At 33.8% G+C, this 17,732-nt stretch overlaps 1 protein-coding gene across 1 annotated transcript; it reads right to left on the bottom strand.

Moving 5' to 3' along the window:
• Window positions 1-15,470: 15,470 nt before the first annotated feature.
• LOC107963294 (uncharacterized) lies at window positions 15,471-17,264 on the bottom strand. The gene is made up of 2 exons (XM_016899852.1): window positions 16,983-17,264; window positions 15,471-15,575 (listed from the first exon to the last, which is right to left on the bottom strand). The coding sequence occupies exons 1-2, from the start codon at window positions 17,262-17,264 to the stop codon at window positions 15,471-15,473; spliced, it is 387 nt and encodes a 128-aa protein (XP_016755341.1).
• Between the last annotated feature and the right edge of the window lie 468 nt (window positions 17,265-17,732).

Raw genomic sequence — 17,732 nt, 5'->3', positions numbered from 1 at the left:
GGAATGTAATAGAATACCCGAGAGAAATAGAACAACACCAATTATAAACCAATCAAGTTATCAATGCTTTCTTCAAACATCAAGATTAGAAAACATCCTCGTACAATAACAATTTATTAGAAGATAGATAGTCATAATAACACTTCCGAGAATAAATGAATCCTTAGGGTACCTCAAGAGAAACAGTCATAATCCGCTCACTTTAAGTTGTTACACTCAAATATCATACATTTCAAATATTATTCCTTCGATTATTTCTGTCATCACTAATCCCGTATTATTCCTTTCACTAAAGAAAATAAGTTCAGAAGGAATTTCGATTACCACCTTCTTTTAACCTCGTGTCTGAATAAGTCAATTTGCCACGGTTAATTTCTTCTCTCATTATGATATTTCGTAAACCGAAAAATCTTTAAATCAATTTGATACATTTCTAGTTCTGTCTTTACTTATCAATTCATTCACAAACTCTGACCATATTTATAATCGTTCCACAACTGAACTCTTTGGTTTCACACTTGGGAGCTTATCCCACAGATCTTGTAAAATCCTTTATAAGCACCACTCTGGCAACAGGGTGGGGTTGTAAGATCCCTAACTCGTCTTTCATACGCATATACATATGACACCATTTCATAATTATAGTAACAATTTCACAAACATAGATGAGTGTACTATAATCTAAGCTCTCATCCAGCACATCATCATATACATATCATTATAGTCATATAACTTGATTTAATAAATTTAGCACATTTATTTAAGCTATGCGAGTTTGCCAATCATACTTATTCAAACAAGCATACGTAGACATTTATTCCATCAATATTTTTGATAAGTTACTCAAACACATGCATTCGTTCAAATAAATCAATCATATACATCATGAAATTATCGATTAAACATAGGTAAGCTCATCATAATATACTCCTTTTTCATACATTTGTTGATTTCCATTTATCACATTCACTTAATAAAGTAAGTCAAGTGTACAACATCAAATGAGCATCAAACCAGTATGGGTATTCATAGCAACATGAATTTCCATCTTACATGTTATCACGTATATCATGAAATTTTATTCATAATTTTCTAAATTCATGCTTATCATGACTATACTTCACCCGAAAACCTTAGCATCACATTTAACATGGTCGATGTAGCTCGGTTGGAGAGTACATCTGTCCAAACAATATGGTTCTCATTCGCGTCGAGAGACATCACACTATCACAGATTGGTGGTATGTATAGCTAGACTCTCATTCACGCTAGGTTAGTCCAAAAACTGACTAAACCATAGCTCTGATACCACTAAATGTAACACCTCTTACCCGTATCCAATGCCGGGACAGGGTTCGAGGCGTTACCAAACTTGAACATACACCATTTCATAAAACGGGCCATAAAATTTCATTTAAATTAAAAACATTCAATCACATGTATCATGTCCCTTACACGAGCTACCAAGGCTCTAAACATGCATTAAAGGCGGGTAGGGACTAAACCGAGAACTTAGGAAAGTTTTGAGAAAACTTAGAAAAAATATCATGAAACAAGGTCACACGCCGTTGCGGACACAGTGACACGCCCGTGTGTCTTCAACACATCCGTGTCCTTAAGCCATGTAACTCTTTATTTATGACGTCAGCAAAACAAATTGAACCACACCGCCAGGCCGCACGTCCGTGTGCTAGGCCGTGTGTAATATCCTGAATTAGGGCTTAATCGGAATAGTGGTTTTGTGACCACAAATTCGAGATAGAAATAATTATTTTATAATTACTTTGGTGATTATGATATGATTGCATGATTGTGTGAAAATTTCGTGATGAAATTCTATGCCTAAAGTGCTTAAATTGAAAGTAGGGACTAAATCGAATAAGTTGCAAAATTTGCATTCTAGAAGTTTTTAGTATGAAATTGCATTGAAATATTAATTAGGAGGTCTTAAATAGCAATTTTACCAATTTTAAATTCATGGAAAAAATTAGGACATGGAAGGAATTTTTGAAAGTTTAGTAAGGAGGGGCATTTTGGTCATTTGGATATTAAATGAAATAAAATGGGAAAAATAACACAAAATTGGTCATCATCCTCCTTAGTTGCTGCTGAATTCTCCCTCTCTCCATAGCTAGGGTTTCTTCAACTTTCAAGCTCCATAGTAAGTGATTCCAAGCCCCGTTTTTAATGTTCTTTACGTTTTTGGAATCCCAGAAGCTCGATTAAGCTTATGCTAGCAATAATTCAACCTAGGGTTTATATTTGAAAAAATACCCATAGGTGAAATTTTTATATTTTGGTGTTTTATGATAGAATATGAGGTTTTAAATTATGTTAGACAACTTGTACTACTCGGTTTTAAGCGAAAACGAGTAAAAGGGCTTAATCGGTAAAAATACCTAATAGTCATAAGTACATGTTAGAGTGTGAATTTGATGTTGCCATAGAAGGGAAAAGTGATCAGCATGTTATAAAACATAAGAATAAGGAATAAAGTTTAATTCCCGAGCCTAGGGGCAAAAGTGTAATTATGTAAAAGTTTAGGGGCAAAAGTGTAATTTTCCAAAGTTCGTATTAAATGTTGTTTTGATGAATGTATGTATTAAATAAGATTAATTTGGTATTATAGATCAAGAGAAACGAGATTCAAGTCGCGATCGAGGAAAAGAAAAGATTGTGGACTAAATTGCAAAATCTTTATATTTTGGTACCAAGGTAAGTTCATGTGTAAATACTATAGCATAATTGTTATTTTTAAGTTATTTATGTTAATTATATGATATGCTGATTTTTAATCGTGAAATATTATGCTTTGTGGTTAATGTTGAGTAATATGCAAATTATGTTTACTACTTGATAAATATGAATTGCTACCGAGTATCGGTTCCGATATTCCATGGAAGACGGAAAATGTGAGATCGAGGGAAAAAGCCCGTTTGAACCTTAGGAGTAGGTTAGGATACAAGTGACATGTCATAGGATGGTTGAGCATCCGAACTCGTTGATTTGAGTCCGAGTTCACTTATGGATGCAAATGTCCGAACTCGTTGAGTTGAGTCCGAGTTCGTGAGATGTAACTAGGCATCCGAACTCGTTGAGTTGAGTCCGAGTTCATTTATGGATGCGAACGCCTGAGCTCATTGAGTTGAGTCCGAGTTCACTTAGGGGCGGGTTACATGATTTCTTGATTACATATGTGGCACTTATGTGCAAATTATCCATGTATCCGAGTTATATTCCGATGTGTTCAACGGGTGAAATTTCTAGTTTAATGGAAGAGCACTTAAGATATAAGTGACGTTTTGGGTAAGTGTTGTGAAATGGACACTTTGGACAGGTACGTTCTTAACCCTCGGGTTGGAAATAGATACAACAACGATAAGATCGTAAGATGATGAATGATATTTAGAAATGTGATAAATGTTTTGGTGATACCATGTTAAGGTTGTTTGGTATGATTGTATTGTTATGTTACTTGTTATTTCCATATGAACTTACTAAGCATTTATGCTTACTCTTTCCTTTTCATTCACTGTAGTTTTGAACAAGCCGGCTCAGGAATCGGGACAGGTCGAAAGTTCGATCACACTATCCAAAGGACTTTTATCTTGGTAAATGGCTTGTACAAACTACTTAAGTATGGCATGTATAGCAATATACCTATTTTGTGTAAATAATTTTATGATATGGCCATGTTTGGTTGAGAAAATGTTTGATATTGATAAGTCATGGTGATGGCTAATTTAGATCATGTTTGATATCATGGAAGTTTAATAGGTTATCTAGTTCATAAAAATTCATGGAAAGATGAAACTTGCCTTAAAACAGAATATTGCTGCAGCAATGACATAAATGTGAAAAATCACTAAAAATAGTATAAATGGAACTAAATGATGAGTAAGTTATGAAATTTAAGCTTAATGAGTCTATTTTCATGTTAATTGAACAAAAAAGGCATATATATTATATTTTATGAGATATTTAAACTTTTGTGAAACAGGGCCAGAGTGATTTCTGGATCCCCTATTCTGACTTTAAAAATTCATAATAAATTTTAAAAACATAATTAGAAGTTTTTATTTATATTTACAGATTCCTTATTGAGTATAGTTTTAATAGAAACAAACCTCATAGTCATTGAAATTCTGTATAGAGAGATATCTAATTCGTAATACACAGAGATCAGAGCAGTCGAACCCTGAAACAGGGGAGACTTTAATTAATAAAATGTACTAATTGGCCCAACAAAAAATTCTAGAAAAAAATTAGTAAATATATATATGAGTCTAGATTCAGGGAAAATTTATGGATCTTGATTTTTAGTTTTTTAACTCGAGATATGATTTTTCTTGTAACTGTGACGCGGGTAGCTAGAAAGCTGTGAATGTAGAAACAAATGATTTGAAGTTCTTAATTTGATAAATTATGTTCGGTAACCCCTCAAGCTCGACTCCGGCGATGGTCTCGGGCGTGGGGGCGTTACACCGTGTCCTCCACACAACTGAGACACATGACCATGTCTCTGCCCGTGTGGCTAGCATTAGGCTATTTTCCAAGCCTTTTTGTTGCCTTAATCTTTCACAAACTTAACCACTTTAAAGACACATATCATAGCATCATTTTAATGATTTAGGATGCCTCATTAAGGCAGGTTTTTAACAATCAACCATAACATATTACCCAATAATTAATCTCTACTTATTCAACAAATGTCCATTGTAATGGGACAATTTAGCCCGGGCCCATACCAAAAAAAAATCAGAAATTAAAAATAAATTAAATGTCCAAACATCCTTTTACAAAGCAACGAGCCTGCATGAAAAACCCAATAACCATGACCCATTACATTGCCCATTACAACCAACCTAAAAAACCTACGCCCAATCCCATGGCCTGAAATTGGACCAATTTTTGGCAAACAGAAATCCCTAGGGCTAATTGCCACAATAAAGACCTCTACGTGTGTCGCTCCCCTCCGTATATCCACACGGCCTTTGTACCTGCGAAAAACGACAAAAACAACAATAATAACAGTAATATACAGCAATATACAGTAAAAAAATGAAAAAAAAGAAAAAAGGCTGGTATTTTGTATTTTATTTTCGTTCGGCTATAAAAAGCCGAATACGTTTCTGTAAAAGGTTACGAACGCTTGAATAAAAAATAGAAAACAGTTTTCAAAAGGTGATTTCTATTGGTTTTATCTATTTCATCTGAAAATGGAGGTTTTCGGCCTTTCGGCCGCCGTATGCGGTGGCGCTGACGGCGGCGGGCGCTGCGGCAGACTGTACCGGAGCTAGGCCGAAAATCACCTAGGTTGAGAAAAGTGGGGAGAGTTTTTGGGATTTTTTTATTTTGAAGGATAAAATGTTTTTTTTTAAATTGCTTAAATAGCCTTCATGAAACGGCGTCGTTTCACTTAGGCTTTTAAAGTGCAAAATGGCGTCGTTTAAAGGGGGATCCGTGCGAGTGACCCGACCTGAAGAGGATCCGCATGTTTTTAATAAAGGGGCAATTTGCTCCCTAGGTCCTTCCACATTTTCATTGCTATGCAATCTCGTCCCATTTATATTTTTCTTTTATTTTTATTTTAGCCCAGAAATTTAATTTTTGTTTTGATCTGGTCCTTAAGCCATTTAAATGCGTATATTGGAACGACACCGTTTTGGTGGTAGGGCATAATTTCCCAGTGGGTCCCTATGATGTGGCACATATTTTAATTTGGTCCTTATACACTGATTTCTTTGTCTTTCTTACCTCTGATTTTATTTTTGTTCTGATTGAGTCCCTATTTCATTGAACTTTAACCTTTTTTATTTATTTGTTATTTATTTTACTATTTTATATTAAATTATTTCATTTTTTATTAATTATTTACATTAGGTTATTTTATTATATGCATATTTTTTTAATATATATTATCTTTTATGTATTATTCAGTTTAAACCTTTTTTTTAATGAAATTTAAAATTTGTTGTGTCCTTTATTGTTTTTTTTTTAAAAATCATTTTATTATTTATCTAAGGTTATTATTTATTTTAAATATATGATTTACTTTTTACTAATATACATGTATACATATTATCAATTTTAAAATTTTCCATAAATTGTTTTGTTAGTTATTTTTTATATCATTTATTTATTTATTTTTTATATATATATTCTTATTTTATTTTTATATTTAATTTTTTTATATAAAGTTTTATTTGATTTCTTAGTTTTATTTTATCTATGTACATATTTTATGAATTGTCATTATTTGCTTTATGTTTTTTTATTGATTTGTTCACTTCTTCAAGATTTGGATTTTGCTATTTTTATCATTATTATTATTATTATTGTCATGTTAGTCTTAGCATTGATGTATTATTTGTGCTATTAACTATATTCTATTATTATCCTTTCTTTTGATTGTCTATATTAGCTTTAAAATTGGTCCATCATGTAATTTTCGTGAATTGTTTTTTTAGTATTTGTGTTTTATAATTTATTAGCGTAATGATTTTATTCACAAATCATAGTTTTAAATAAAAATACATTGTTACATGTTATTCAACAGTTCTCAAAACAAGGCAATATTTCGTGTTTAGAAATTCGAGAAATCGTGCCCTAACGTGCTGGGCTTCGATTTTCCGTTTGACCAAACAACCGAATATCCTTTTTAAAATTTTAATGCATGAGTTTTGGAAATCATGAGATGATCTTAGTATCGAGGGTTTGAAATTTCGTATCCTAACGTGCTGGATATGATATTTTATTTCTTCGGAACAAGAGAATCTCAATATTCACTTCGAGTTATCCAAACATTTTTTAAAGGGATTTTATTTTAAAATCTTTTCAAATTTTCGACATTAGGACATTAATTAATCAATAAGTTACCAATTTTGGGCGTTGCGAGGGTGCTAATCCTTCCTCACACGTAACCGACTTCTGAACCCGTTTTCTTGAATTTCGTAGGCCAAAATCAATATTTTAAAAGGTTTTATAGGTGATTTGATCACACCTAAACAAAAAGGATTGGCGACGACTCCCTATTTTTTTTAAAGTTGATCCCCGTTTTTCAAAATAAAAAATGGTTTCGACATCCATATTCAATCAATATCAACATAATGCCAATTTACGCATTTATTCCATAGCCATGACCACCCCGAATGGTCTTAAGGCATTCTCATGCACATATGTTATACTATTCATCCATAATAAACAATTATAATCACATTAACAAATAGTAAGGATAATTAGGCTTATAAGCCAAAACATTATAAGCCATATCCCATGGCTATATACAATGAATCAACATGAGCCAATACTTTTGGCTACTCATGATAACATCTAACATAAAAACTAAGTCTTTATACATACCACTCACTTGTAAAAGCTTAACATATATATATATAAGTTGACACTTCCAAAATGATGACTTGATAATGTGCTGCTGCCTCTGACGATTTTCAACCCCGAGCTAACCTGACAACACTAAAGAAATGAAAGGGAAGGAGTAAGCTTTAAGCTTAGTAAGTCCATATGAAAATAATAAGCAATATGCCAACATGCTTCTCAAGGTAATACACCTATAATTACATTTTTACTTATATTCTAGTCATGCTATTTTCTCTAGTCATAGTCACTAAATTATTTATATCTGGAGCTACGGAAATCCAAATTAAGATCTGATAATTTTCACTAAAACTAGACTTACATATATTCTTACCATAAAATTTTTAGAATTTTTGGTCTAGCCAATAAGTACAGTTTATTCTTTAAAGTCTCCCCTATTTCGCTGTTTGACAGCTTCGACCTTTCTTCACTAAAATTTATTTATCTCTTAGTACGGGATTCGGGTAATGTTCCCGTCTAATTCTCTTGAAAATGGTCTCATTAAGGACTTAGTCATATGAATTCTAACCAATAATTATTTTTTTTACAGTTTCTAGTGATTTTCCTAAGTCAAAATAGGGGATTCCAAACTCATTCTACATCTATCTCAAAAAAAAAATCTCATAATATGAATTTTTTTTGCTTGTACCGTTTCTTCTATGTGAAACTAGACTCAATAAACTTTCATTTCATATTTAATTCAACATCTAGTTCAACTTTCAAAAATTTTGGTGGATTTTCAAATTCGAACTACTGCTACTGTCCAAAACTGTTTTAGTGCAATACAATGATAACTATCATAAGATCATTTTCAACTAATCATGAACTCACCATTTCATAGATCCCATACTCGATTACACAATAGAGCTTAATATAAATGTCATTAATTCTCATGGCATACTTAATCATACAAGTTAGTCAAATAACAATACATGACAATAATAGTCTTAGATGAGTTCATCATTACAAGCATTCCAATTCCATTTCTTATATTAATCCCGTTGAATTCCTCAGATTTTCGATGGACATTCCATAGTACACTTATAGACTAACTCATTTATCGTCAATTCATATTAGTGACGTTTTCAACGAGTGCACTCCCGCGAACCTTAATCCTTACGGCAGGATTACTAGTCCAGGCTAAATCCCCCGTAGTATAAACTCATAGAGCAATGTCAGGATTACCAGTCCAGGCTAAATCCCTTGCAATGACAATTACTCTAATGAGCTCGGATCTAAATTAACAGTTCAGGCTAAATTCAGATCCTAGTTCAAATTACCTGTCCGAGATAAATCCATTTAAAACACATATTCTTTGGGAGGCCAGATCACATAAGGAACACCCGTCTGGGCTAGATCCTTTTTACCGTCAATTCCTTTTTAGGAAAATCCATCGGACATCCTTTTCATTCAACCGGGATATTTAAATCCTCTTTTTTTTTCAATACAATCATGTTTCATGAATTATTATACATTGAGTATCAAAATTTATATCACATTCAAGAATATATATTTTAAGTATTCTAAAAGTATTACTTCGAGTTACATGAACTTACTTGTCGAATTCTCGTCGAGTACAACCGTGTAGCAATTCACACAACTCATGTAATAGTAATTTAACATTCATTACATTTTCCACATCATATTCATCATCCATAAATTCTTCTAATATATTAAATCATACACTTTATGCCATAATAATAGAGACTTATAATTCAAGCATGATATTGCATTATTATTACCATACGAACTTACCTCGAGTTCGAGTACGACTATTTATTTCAAATTAGTGCTTAACCTCGTTCTAAGCCTGAATCTTGTTTTCTTGATCTAACATTACAAATATAACTTATTTATTACTCAAATTATTTAAATGGGTCCATAAATCATACTTTTACAAATTTACATTTTGACCCCTAAACTTTCACATATTTGCACTTTGATCCATAGTCTCGTAAAATGAAATGTGCTCGATTTTCTTGTACTTTAAGACTAGACGAACCTTTATTGCTCTTATAGCAGCCCACATTTCTCTTTTATTCACATGATTACTACCCATTTTACAACTTTTACATTTTAGTCATTTTTATGCATTTTCATGTACAATCACTTAGTAAAAGTTGCTAAACATGGTTTAATATTTCATATTCTTCCATTAATATTCAAAATACTAACATGTCATGCATGGGTCAATTTTTAAACATGAACCCTAACTTAAAATATGGGTAGAAATAAGTAAATCGAGTTACCGGGACTTCAAAAATGTGAAGAACATTAAAAACGGGGCTAGGATGCACTTACTATGGAGCTTGGAAGCTTGAAAACCCTAACCATGGCTTTCTCCTTGCTACATTCAGCCAAACGAGAAGATGGACAAGGGTTTTTGGCTTTTATTTTGTCTTTTAGTCCATTTAATTACTAATTCACCAAAATGCCCTTTTTACTCATCTTTAAAATCTTACCCTTCCATGTTCATTTTTCTCCAAAAAATTATCCAATGGTCTAATTACCATTTAAGGTCCTCCAATTTAAAATTTCATAACAATTAGACACTTTTAACATGTAGAACTCAACTTTTTCACTTTTTACAATTTAGTCCTTTCGACTAAATTGAGTGCCCAAATGTCAAAATTTCTGAACGAGATTTTCACGGAATCATTCCCTAAAATTGCAGGCCATAAAAATATAATAAAAATAAACTTTTTTACATCGAATTTGTGGTTCCGAAACCACTGTTTCAACTAGGCCCTAATTCGGGGTGTTACATCAACATTCAATGGCAATCCCGGACTAAAAAGTTGGTGATAATTTTTGTTTAGTCATTGTATGTACCTAGGAGAGTTTTGTTGTTGAATATGTTATGTGTTGGATGAATTTAACATTTTAAATGTTATGTGAATATGTATATAAGTATAAGTTGATAAGGATCTTGGTATTGGGTCATCCTTGTTGGGTATAGGTATGTATGTTATAATGCTTTTGTGGTGATAAAAATATGCTATAAATAGGCTAGCAAATAAATGGTATGTGTATGCTAAGTTTGAATAGATTTGGTAAGCTTTGTGCATGTTTGAATAATTGAATGGAACTATTATTATAAGGTGCTTAAAATGGTCAAATGATGTATGCTATATTAATTGTTTTGAGGTGTATCGGATATTGGATTTGTTTGGATATAATGTTATGTTTGGACTTGAATTGTTGGATTGAAGTGTCAAATGTGGCATATTGGTTAGGCACTTAGGTTGATTATTATAAGTAATATTTTTTGCATAACATTGATGCTTTCGAACTGGTTGAAACTTGGTATAAAATGTTGTTTGTGGTATAAGCGATTTAGGGTTAGAAAACTTGTTTTGGAAGACCTCAAAAAATAGACACAACCTGATACACAATCGTGTGTCATACACAAGCATATGGCATGATCGTGTGATCTGTACGTTTAAGGTGGTTTTAGTTCACACAGCTACAGTCTGTTACATGGGCCAACAACACGACCGTGTAACATCTTTTGAGTCTTTGGAATTTTGACCCACACAGCCTTAGCCTTTCACGCGATCAAATAACATGGTCGTGTGACCCCTGTTTGTAAAATTTTCTTATCTTTTTGTTCTTATTTCGATTTGATCCCTGATTGATACCAGATTGGTTTTAAGCTTCCATAAGCTCGATATAAACCCGAAATTGAATTGCATGTTGTATTTGATACTATATGAACAAAGTGATATTGAATTGATATTTGGACTATGAAAAGTAATCAAATGTTCCGTATTTGCTTGTAGCACCTTATAACTCGGATCTGACGCTCAGACAGGGTATGGAGTATTACAATTTTCGTAACCATATTTTTGAAAAAAAGGAGAATCGGCTTAGATTTTGAAATAAAAAAAAACGGGAGTCGCCACCAATCATTTTTGACGAGGTGTGATCGGGTCACCTTAAACTAATCATTTTAATAAAAGTTAAGATTTACTAAAACGATAATTTTTGGTCTACGAAAATCAGAAAGTGAGTTCGGGAGTCAGTTACGCACGAGGAAGGGTTAGCACCCTCGATACGCCCAAAAATTGGTACCTAGTTGATTAATTAACGTCTTAGTGTCGAAGATTGAAAACTTGAAAGACATTGAAATACGATCCCTCTTTGTAAAGAAAATGCTCAAATATTAAAAACCTTCTCGTCTCAAAATATAAAATGTCACATCCAGTGAGTTAGGACACGACATCTTGAATTTTCGAGAGCGAGCTTACCTTTTATATAAAATTTTCGTATTTTAACTTATTAAAAGGGTATCCGGTTATTTTAGAGTAAACGAGAGTAGTCGAAACCCAGTAAGTTAGGGCACGTTTTCTTGAATTCTCAAACACCGAATATTGCCTTTATTTCAAAACAAATTGTTATTTCGAGATGACAAAATGTCATACCCAGTAAGTTAGGGCACAACACTTCGTATTTCCGAGAATAAGCTTTTTTCAAAACTCGTATAGCGATTTAAAAGAGTATCCCGCTATTTAGATTAAATGAGGAAAATCGAAACCCAGTAAGTTAGGGCACGATTGTCTCGAATTACCAAATACGGAATATCACTTTTATGAAAGAATTATTATTGGGGTTGGATAAAAACCTAAATTCGTAATGAAACGAGATAATCAAGGATGCATGAATAAATTCAGATTGACAAGCATAACATAATAAATACGAATGTGAATAATAATGATAAGAGTAAAGATAAATGAATAAAACGAATAAAAGAAAATAATGAATAAGACAGGAAATATTCGAAATTAAAAAGAACTCGTAATAAACAATCATTATGCAAAACTAAAGAATGGTAGCATAGTAATAGTAATAATAATATTAATAGTAATAATACAAGTAATAATTTAGAAATGATGTATGAAAGTGTATATATGTACGTGTATATATAAATAAATAATATATGATGCGAGTGAGGGAAGAATAAAATAAATGTATTTAAAAGGTAATAAGCGAAAATGTAGGAAGTATAATGTATAAATAATAATAATATTAAAATAAAGTAATAAGCAAGTGAAAATATTAAGTACAATAATATATGCTATACATAGGAAGAAAAAAGAAGAAAAAAAATAAAAATAAATAAATAAATAATACTATATAAAGAGTATATATATACATGTATAAAATAGATATAACAATAATGAAATTAAAAAATATATATATTTATATGATGTTAAAAGATGTATATATAATATTTATATTAGGAATAATAATGATAGTAAAAAAATAATACTACGTAGATATAGTAATACATAATATAGTTATTAAAAAAATATATTCGTAACATATAGAAAAACACAATACTAAGAGGATGTATATACGATACACCTATATATATTAAAAGATAATAATGTTAGGAAACAATTATTAAAGGTATTACATAAAAGTATATATATATTAAAAATAAATATATGGCGATATTACAAGTATGTGCATAATATATATTTAGATATTATACGCAATATATAAAAAGAATATATATATAGTATCGAAAAGGAGAAATAGACATAATATATATGTACAGATGTATAAAAATATAGACATAGTATGATACTATCATATATATGTATTAATAAGAATAATAATATTAAAACTATTAATAATACTTTATAACATATATATAAGTATTAAATAAAATAATAATAATGAGCTGTTAATAAAAATACAACAATAATAAAATATAATATTATAAATAATATTAAAAATTAAATTAGAATAATGAAAAGAAAAAAAGTAAAAAAGAAAAGGACGAAATCGAATTAAAAATGGAATTTTGAGGCGAATTTAAAATAAATGATAGAGGGGGGGCTAGTTCGAACGCGCGAGCAAACAGGAGGGCCTAAAGGAGTAAATATCCCGACTTCCTAAAACGGCGTCGTTCGTATAGGTGCCAAATTGAAAACGAGACAAATTTTAGGGCCAGATTTGAAAAATAAAAACCTGATTGCAAAATATATAGAAAGCGGAAGGATCGCGCGCGCAATTAGACCCTTACACGAAAACGCGTGGATCTTGAGGCGGGTCGAAGCCGGGTCTCGGGTCAGGGTAGTTAAATGACGTCGTTTTTGGGTCTTGGCCTGGGCACCAAAACGGTGTCGTTTTGGTAGGCTATAAAAGCCTAAAAACTTCTAAAAATTTTCATTTTAGCTGCTAAAGGGAAAAAAAAGGAGAGAGAGAGGGGAGAGGGAGATTCCCGACCGAAGAGCCGGCCACCGTACACGGTGGCCGGAAATCACCCGAAGGTAAGATTTTTGTTTTTTTTTGCATTATTTTTGCTATATTTATCTAGATATATGTCCTTTTTTAATAAAATATGGTTTAGTATGTTCAAATAAATTCGAGAGAAAAAAAAGGAAAATAGATAAACCTTTGGCTTCTGTTTTCGATCTTTCTTGCTGCGGTTTTATGTTGATAGTTGTAATCTTCAATGGTGTTTTGATTTGCTGTTATTTTCCTCTTTTTTATTTTTCAATCTCTCTAAAAAAATTTACAAAGGTATAAGAGGCTTTATATAGCCGTGTACAAAATGTCTCTGTTCAACTACTTGTCATTCTTTTTAATTTTTTACAGGTACCTCTTGAGGGCGGTGGACTTGACGGGGCGGTGCTGCAGCAGGCAGGAGGTGGCAGATGAACAGACGGCCTTAGGTGCGGCACACCTAGGGTTTGTAGTTTTTGTTTGGTGTTTTTGTGTTTGGGGTTTTAGGTTTGGGTTAGGTGATTTGTTTTGGGTTGGGCTACTGTTGTTTGGGCATGGGGTATTTGGGAATTATTTGGGTTTGGGGTTAGGTTAAATTTGGGCCTTCTACAGTTGCCCCTCTTTGCTCGTTGTCATGTAACGAGAATAGAGCAAAGACTTAAAAAAAAGGGGCCAAATTTGTCGGGATCTACCGAGTCTTGACCTCTCTTGGCGTTTCTTTTCTTCAAGTATCTTCAATGTGCTCCACTGCAACTTCAAGGGGATAAGGTTTGTGATGATCTACTCTACCGTAACTTTAGAGAGATAAGATCTGTTTATCTATGGATTCACTCTATTCCACTGCAATTGTAGGGAAATAAGATTTGCCATCTTCAATCTACTCCGCTGAAACTTCGAGGAGATTTGTTGCGGCTTCTATCCTTTCCAGTGCTATTTCAAGGAGAACAAATTTGTAATTTCCAGCCTATGACCCTATTGCTTAGGAGTTTAAGGCCCATCACTTCTGCTATGTTTCCCTAATGTTTAGGGGGTTAAGATTCGTCAATCTTCAGCCTGTTACCCTACTGTTTAGGGGTTTAAGGCTTGTCACCTTTGATCTGTTTCCCTACTGCTTAGAGCGTTAAGATCTGTGAATTCAACCTGTTACCCTACTGTTTAGGGGGTTAAGGTTTGTCAATCTTCGATCTGCTCCACTACTGCTTAGGGAGATAAGATCTGTAATTTGGTCTATTACCCTACTGCCTAGGGGTTTAAGACCCTTCGTCTTCAATCTGCTCCACTACTGCTTAAGGAGATAAGATCTGCAATTTGGTCTGTTACCCTACTGCTTAGGGGTTTAAGACCCTTCATCTTCGATCTGTTTCCCTACTGCTTAGGGGGTTAATATCTGTAAATTCAGCCTGTTACCCTACTGCTTAGGGATTTAAGGTCTGGTGCATTTACTGATTCTAAGAACATGACCTGTAGAATCAGTTCCATGTATTTATATTTATGCCAAAGAATTAGGATGCTATGATCAAAATGAATAAAATGCTCCTAATTAGATGCATTATGAATGATCTATGAATGTATGGGTGCAACATGTTGTGAGCGTGAATCCCTTTTGTTGCCATTGCTCTTTGTTCATCAAGGTTCTTTTACTGAAATGGTACTCTGTCTTCTTGTTCAGCTCAAATTTTGAACAGAAAACCCGAAGAGGTGGTCCCAATTTATACTCTTTCTTCTCATATGCTTCCAATCTTTGAGTTTGGTTAGTTCTAAATAATAGTCCTGTTTTAGGTTCCTGTAATATTTAGAAACTTTCAGAGTAATATACAGAACTCTTTTTTACAAAAATGGCTTTAGCCCATTAATCATCATTTCAATGCAAAATGCTTGCGAAAGATTATAACAATGACAAACTGAAATTTGTCAGAAACAAGATTTGAAGGGAATAGATTAATCACAGTCAACAAACATTGCTGGAATAAAAAATGAATAAAAGGGAATAGGTGCCCCAGATATCGCAGTGTGAGCTTCTTTGCACGAACTTCTTGAGGACTCCCTTTTTGCCCAATATGTGCTTAGGGGATCTAGAGTACCCTTGTAGATGCCTCGAGACGTAACATCTCTCTTCCTTGTTAATTTAGGTATCATAAGACTACCGCATGCCCCACCTTTGATTAAAAATTTGAATCGCTCTTTACGGGTTTTCAATTCAAAATCCCTTTGGTCTCAAGGTGCTCTTTGCGAGTTTTCACCCTGGCCTCTCCTTTTTTTTCTTAGGCGAAGTATTTCTTAACCGAATCCGAATTCATGGGATTGGGTAAGGTCTTGCCATCCATTTCAGCCAATATCAATACTCCGCCAGAAAAGGCTTTCTTCACCATATAAGGCCCTTCCCAATTCGGCATCCATTTCCCCCTGAAATCCTTTTGTATGGGCAGGATCTTTTTCAATACTAGGTCTCCCTCGTGGAATTCCCTAGGATGAACCTTTTTGTTGTAAGCTCGCATCATTCGCTTTTGGTACATTTGACCATGGCGAATAGCCCTTAACCTCTTTTCTTCAATCAGATTCAATTGATCGTATCGGGACTGGATCCATTCTGCTTCGTCCAACTTTACTTCTGACAAAACTCTGAGGGAAGGAATCTCGACTTCGATAGGTAAAACTGCCTCCATCCCATAGACCAATGAGAAAGGCGTTGCCCCGGTAGAAGTCCTGGCAGATGTTCGATAAGCATAGAGGGCGAATGGTAGCTTCTCATGCCAATCTTTATAAGTCTCAGTCATTTTCCCCACAATCTTCTTAATGTTTTTATTAGCTGCCTCAACTGCACCGTTCATTTTTGGGCGATATGGCGACGAGTTGTGGTGTCTGATCTTGAACTGACTGCAGATTTCCGCTATCGTGCTATTGTTCAAATTCAATGCGTTGTCAGATATGATTCTTTCCGGCATTCCATATCGACAAATGATTTCCTTTTTTAGGAACTTGCTAACTGCCGATTTTGTAACATTGGCATATGAAGTGGCTTCCACCCACTTGGTGAAATAGTCAATGACCACAAAGATGAATCGATGCCCATTTAAAGCTTTGGGTGAAATTGACCCAATCATATCCATGCCCCACATCGAGAAAGGCCATAGAGAAGTCATAACTTGCAGAGGTGAAGGAGGCACATTAATCTTGTCTCCATAGATTTCGCACTTATGACATCTTTTGGCGTAATTAATACAGTCTCCTTCCATGGTGGACCAATAATAACCGAACCTCATAATTTGCCTGGCCATTGTAAAACCATTAGCGTGTGTCCCACAGACGCCCTCATGGACTTCTTCCAAGATTTTTTTAGCCTCAATTGCGTCTACACATCTTAATAGTACCTGATCCTTCCTTCTTTTGTATAAGATCTCCCCGTCCAAGACATAATCACTAGCCAGTCTTCTCAACGTCCTTTTGTCATTCTCAGTAGTTTGGTCGGGGTACTCACAATTCTTCACATATCGCAGGATATCATGGTACCAAGGGTGATCATCATTTTCTTCTTCTTTTTCGAGATTATAACAATAAGTCAGAGCTTCATAAATGCTCATTTGGATTGGTTTCACATCTTCTTGCTTATTCACCTTGATCATAGAGGCTAAAATTGCTAGGGTGTCAGCCATCTGATTTTCTTCTCGCGGGAGGTAGTAGAAGACAATGTCATCAAACTCTTTAATCAATTCAAGAATCAGCCTTCGATAATTGATCAATTTGGGGTCTCTCGTCTCCCATTCACCCTTGAGTTGATAAATCACTAGGGAAAAATCTCCATATACCTCTAACACCTTGATTTTACGTTCTATGGCCGCGCGTATTCCCATGATGCATGCTTCATACTCTGCCATATTGTTCGTGCAGTCAAAACCCAATTTACTAGTGAAGGGATAATGATCTCCGTTCGGGGACACCAGAACTACCCCGATTCCGTTACCCACAGCATTTGATGCTCCGTCAAAGTTTAGCTTCCAAGGATAACCTTCTAGAAGGTCTTCTTCAGTGGTTACTATGCACATTAGATCTTCATTTGGAAAGTCAAAGTTCAGAGGCTCGTAGTCCTCTAGGGCTCTGCTGGCTAGGAAATCTGCTATCGC

Source organism: Gossypium hirsutum, chromosome A06 (assembly GCF_007990345.1).
Source record: "Gossypium hirsutum isolate 1008001.06 chromosome A06, Gossypium_hirsutum_v2.1, whole genome shotgun sequence".
Taxonomy (NCBI): Eukaryota; Viridiplantae; Streptophyta; class Magnoliopsida; order Malvales; family Malvaceae; genus Gossypium; species Gossypium hirsutum.
The sequence above is the reverse complement of the archived record's forward strand: the minus strand, read 5'-3'. Positions and strand labels throughout refer to the sequence as shown.

Bases quoted from the DNA above. Each gene is read 5' to 3' on its own strand.
- LOC107963294 (XM_016899852.1), bottom strand. From the start codon at position 17,264: ATGGCTGACACCCTAGCAATTTTAGCCTCTATGATCAAGGTGAATAAG. The intron at 15,576-16,982 runs GTACTATTAAGA...TTTTTATTCCAG, and splicing joins ACAAAAGAAGGAAGGATCAG to CAATGTTTGTTGACTGTGAT.